Source organism: Diaphorina citri, unplaced genomic scaffold (genome assembly GCF_000475195.1).
Source record: "Diaphorina citri unplaced genomic scaffold, Diaci psyllid genome assembly version 1.1 scaffold25, whole genome shotgun sequence".
NCBI classification, from domain to species: domain Eukaryota; kingdom Metazoa; phylum Arthropoda; class Insecta; order Hemiptera; family Psyllidae; genus Diaphorina; species Diaphorina citri.
Genome location: NW_007377463.1, coordinates 1 through 4,439, shown reverse-complemented (window position 1 = coordinate 4,439; position 4,439 = coordinate 1). Strand labels below are relative to the sequence as shown.

The 4,439-nt window shown below is 42.9% G+C and overlaps 1 protein-coding gene and 1 long non-coding RNA gene across 2 annotated transcripts in view; both read left to right on the top strand.

Annotated features, from left to right (window-relative positions):
• LOC103510039 (DNA replication ATP-dependent helicase/nuclease DNA2) overlaps positions 1 to 2,001 on the top strand; it is a gene marked incomplete in the record, with an annotated part of 4,917 nt that extends 2,916 nt beyond the window's left edge. Inside the window, 3 exon segments of the mRNA XM_026824070.1 lie at positions 416 to 607; positions 1,288 to 1,426; positions 1,905 to 2,001. Coding sequence (XP_026679871.1) covers positions 416 to 607; positions 1,288 to 1,396 — 301 coding nt within the window.
• Positions 2,002 to 3,555: 1,554 nt separating this feature from the next.
• Positions 3,556 to 4,432, top strand: LOC113467743. Its single transcript, XR_003391704.1, has 2 exons — positions 3,556 to 3,632; positions 4,235 to 4,432. It is a non-coding gene; the product is annotated as an uncharacterized LOC113467743 (long non-coding RNA).
• Positions 4,433 to 4,439: the final 7 nt, after the last annotated feature.

Below are 4,439 nucleotides of genomic sequence, written 5' to 3'. Positions count from 1 at the left end.
GACTGGGAACTTTACCCCTCTGAAGGGTTATAGTGTGCTTACACCTCAGAGGGGGTTGCTCTCTCCTGCTCTGGGAGTAATGATGGTGCCAGAGTCTCTCGTTCTTCCTTAGCTTCTGGTGCGCTGGGACATGACAAACCTGTCAGGGGGAGCAGGGAGATAGTTGCCCTGGATTCAATTAGACGTCCTTTCATTCCTCGCCGGGCCAAATCTCTGTCCTTTTTTTCTTCGATTTTGGGACTTCTATTTCCTAGCCTTTCCTACTTAAATAGGGTCGGCGTCTCTACTTAAATAAGGTCGGCGTCTCTTGTCAGTCCCTACCAGGTAACCCTATTGTTTACCTCATGTCCTGTTAAAATTTCCTAAACCTTGAAAAAAAAACACTGGGAACTGACCTTGTTTCTTGTGTTCCCAGGGAAAACATTCTGGAAGAAGTTCGGTCGGGACATCCAGAGAAGCGCGATCTACTCATGTTGCGGAATCAGCTGGTGTATTATTTGAAACAAGATGTGAAAAGTGTAGACGTGCCCTATCTTCCTCCGCCTATCAATCATCATAGCGCTTGTTCCAAGTGCCCTTACCTGTATTTGTGTTCCGCCGCACTCAGGTAATTTAATTTAATTTATTAATTTGACGGGTCATATAACCCAGTAAAAAAGAACATAAATACATAAAATAAAGTAAATAATAATAATAATAAAATTCGAAAGATAGCTATCGTAAAATCATAGCTATCGTAAACTGCCCGAACACGGGACACTATGGTAACTTGGGACAAATACCCGGTACAGACGGAAATCGCACTAATTAAGTGAACTGATCAACCTCATTGATTTCGTGGTTAGCGTAGTGGACTTTGGATCTGGAGGTTTTGGGTTCGAGTCTATGTCGTCATAAAATTTATCAAGGTCAAGAATTTGTCAAGAATTTTAATTCTTCACTTAAGTAAGTAAATGAGTAAAAAGAAAAAGCACGTACACTAACTTAGTCTAACAGCGCATCTACCTAAATACCCAATGGTTCCCAAAAGCAAATTTAATTTAAGTTTCCCGCGAGTTTAACCTAAGTTTGTTTTTATTTACTTATTAAGGTCTTATCATATCGTCCCGAAGTTTAATAGAGGGAATCGTCCTGAAATCGAAAGAAGAAGGTTAGGATAAGAAAAAGAAAACAACCATTTCGATATAAATCCTGATCTATTTAAATTTATGATAAAAGTTCGGCCGGGGCGGGAATCGAACCCGTGACCTCGAATCTCACTTGGTTTATTGAATTATTCTGTTTCAGGTTCGCATGGAGTTTCAAGCGGCCAGACATAAATCCAAACAAGTCAGCGATGTTTGGACTTTGGATCCTGAGGCTAGAGAGTCCCGGGGCGATTGCATTTCCAATCTAAGTCTGGACCCGGGCGTTGAAAGTGTTAAAAGTAAATGAATTAGAATGTCCTTAATTGTAGGTACTGTCGAGTACAGGGGACAACAGTTTAGAAAGGCCTCTTTATTTTTACATAATTTGTTTCAAAGGAACTTACCAATATTCCGCAATTTTTGCTGGATAAGAGGCTGAAAAAACTCAATTTTTACCAGATAGAGGTTCCCCTTAGTGGCCATGATGGAGTCCTATCCTCTTAACGAGTCTAAACATTAAAACTGAGTAGCCATTTATTTATTAAGGAGTGCGGTAGCGCTCCGCCCCGCCAAGTCAAGAAAGTTTGACCGCGCTATTTATTTATGTAGGGTTAAGAAGGTCAGAATTAGTTACTGGCATTAGGGCTTAAATAAAATCAGCTACGAAATCAGCTTTTTAAGCACTGTGACCTGATTAAATTGTGACTTTCCCTTTGAAACATCATTACTAACATCTGTCTTAATGTTCTGATTATAAACCCATGTCTAATATTCCAGGTAGATACGCGTGTTCTCTGTCCCGTTCCTACCCCATCCCTTCCCTTGTGTTCTCTCTCTCCCAATACGTCATCGTCAGCTCTTCCACTCAACCGGCCGTGGCTTCAGGTTTCATCACGGCACTCAATGAGAACTCACTCGGTCTCAATCTGGATAGAGATCTGAGTGCTTTGAGTGCAGGAGGAAGCAAGTTCCATGTTGATACCTATGAGAGTCAGTCCCTGTTATCGTTCAACCTCATAGGTAAGATCAGGACTCCGAAGGTCACAGGTTCGATTCCCTGTGGATTTTTTTCCCCCAAGGCCCGAAAAAAGAGCGTTTTTATTTCGCAGCAATCGAACAACTTCTACATTAGACTCTTGTGGTCTGTGTGGTAGCATGCCAATCCCGTAGTATATCCCTCACCAGATGGACGAGATGAACTACAATACTTTCGATTTAGTTGCTGAGTCAACACAACTCCAAAGGGGTTTAGGCCGGGGGCCCCACAAAGTGGGTTTAAGTTTAACTCTCGGACGTAAGGAATCTGATTGGCTATTTTATTGAAATCAACCATTTAGATTGCTTAATCCGAGAATTAAACTTAAAGCGAGATTGAACTCACTTGGTGGTCCCAGCATTGGACAGCAAGGTTTAAGGGACTTTTCAGTCCTATACTAGCAATATACGTATAAGCAAGGTACACTCCATTCTTTGTTTCCCAGGCTTAGGACTCCTCCTGGAGAAAGATCACCGGAACAATACCTCACTTCGCTCCCTCATTATAGATCGTACACTACCCCGATTTTCTAGCAAGCACCATGCGTCTATTTTAGACGTGGGCAGTGATCTATTCGCCAAGCTTAATACGGGTCAGAAGAAAGCTGTGTTGAAAGTGCTGACGGCGAAAGACTATTTGCTTATCAAGGGAATGCCTGGGACTGGTGAGATTACTCTTTGTAACTAAGAAATTATAATACCTAGGTACTTTTTTTAGGTTTGATAGAGTTAACTGTAACTGCTGAGGTCTTATCGTCCCGAAATCGAAGATAGAAGGAAGATAGGATAGGAGAAAGCCAGCCGTTCCGTCCAGGATAAAATCCGCCCCGGGCGGAATTGATACGGGTCAGAAGAAAGCTGTGTTGAAAGTGCTGACGGCGAAAGACTATTTGCTTATCAAGGGAATGCCTGGGACTGGTGAGATTACCCTTTGTAACTAAGAAATTATAATACTTAGTTACTTTTTTTTAGGTTTGATAGAGTTAACTGTATCTGCTAAGGTCTTATCGTCCCGAAATCGAAGAGAGAAGGAAGGCAGGATAGAAGAAAGCCAGCCGTTCCGTTCAGGATAAAATCCGCCCCGGGCGGAATTCGAACCCGCGTCCTAGCACTTACAAGGCAGACGCGCTACCAACCAAGCTAACTAGAACTAGTTACTTTTTTTTAGGTTTGATAGAGTTAACTGTATCTGCTAAGGTCTTATCGTCCCGAAATCGAAGAGAGAAGGAAGGCAGGATAGGAGAAAGCCAGCCGTTCCGTCCAGGATAAAATCCGCCCTGGGCGGAATTCGAACCCGCGTCCTAGCACTTACAAGGCAGACGCGCTACCAACCAAGCTAACTAGGCTGGCCCATAGTATTTGAAGCTCAAGAATTTGACCACAAATAAATTTCGTAACACTGTGGACCAGTACCAGGGACGAGATAAGTCCATTATTCTGTACTCGAGCACTTGTACTTCGAAGAGTAAAGTAAGTTCATTATTCTGGTCACAAACTTTAGCCTAATAAACCCGGGGAGACCCGTGTTCGATTCCCGGCGAGGTCAAAAAAATTGTATCGTGCAAATGATTGATTCCGTGACTGGCTGTTGCAGGGCCCACTAGCCTCGTGAGTAAAATGAGTAGCAGGTCAAAAAAATTGTATCGTGCAAATGATTGATTCCGTGACTGGCTGTTGCAGGGCCCACTAGCCTCGTGAGTAAAATGAGTAGCTAAGTATGTATAATGAGCCTAAATCCAAAGTTTCAGCCATTGGTCCGTGTGTGTGTCTGTGTGTCCCAGCATGGTAGGTAAACATTGGGAGCTGAGATTATTGAGATATTTGGAAAATCCTACAATGCTGCAGTGAGCACTAAAAATTGTGATACAGTGGAACCTCGATACGAACTAGTGAAGTATGTTGGGGAATGTGGCTCTGTTGTGGATGTCCCTCTTTGAGATTCTGTATAGCCAATGGCCAGGCAATTGGTTATATCACAGTTCCCCCAAAGCTCTAGTTGAAAATCTATCTCAGGAATAAAGCAAAACCGATCTCGGGAATAAAGCTTATTCCAATATCCTTTTCTTTGCCAGGAGTCCAAAATCCTGAATGACCGCAAGCGACTGACCGTGGCCATATCAAGGGCGAAACACAAACTCATCATTTTGGGTGACGTACAGGTGATTGCTCAAAGTCACCCAGTGCTCAATGAACTAGTGCAGTATGTTGGGGAATGTGGCTCTGTTGTGGATGTCCCTCTTTGAGATTCTGTATAGCCAATGGCCAGGCAATTGGTTA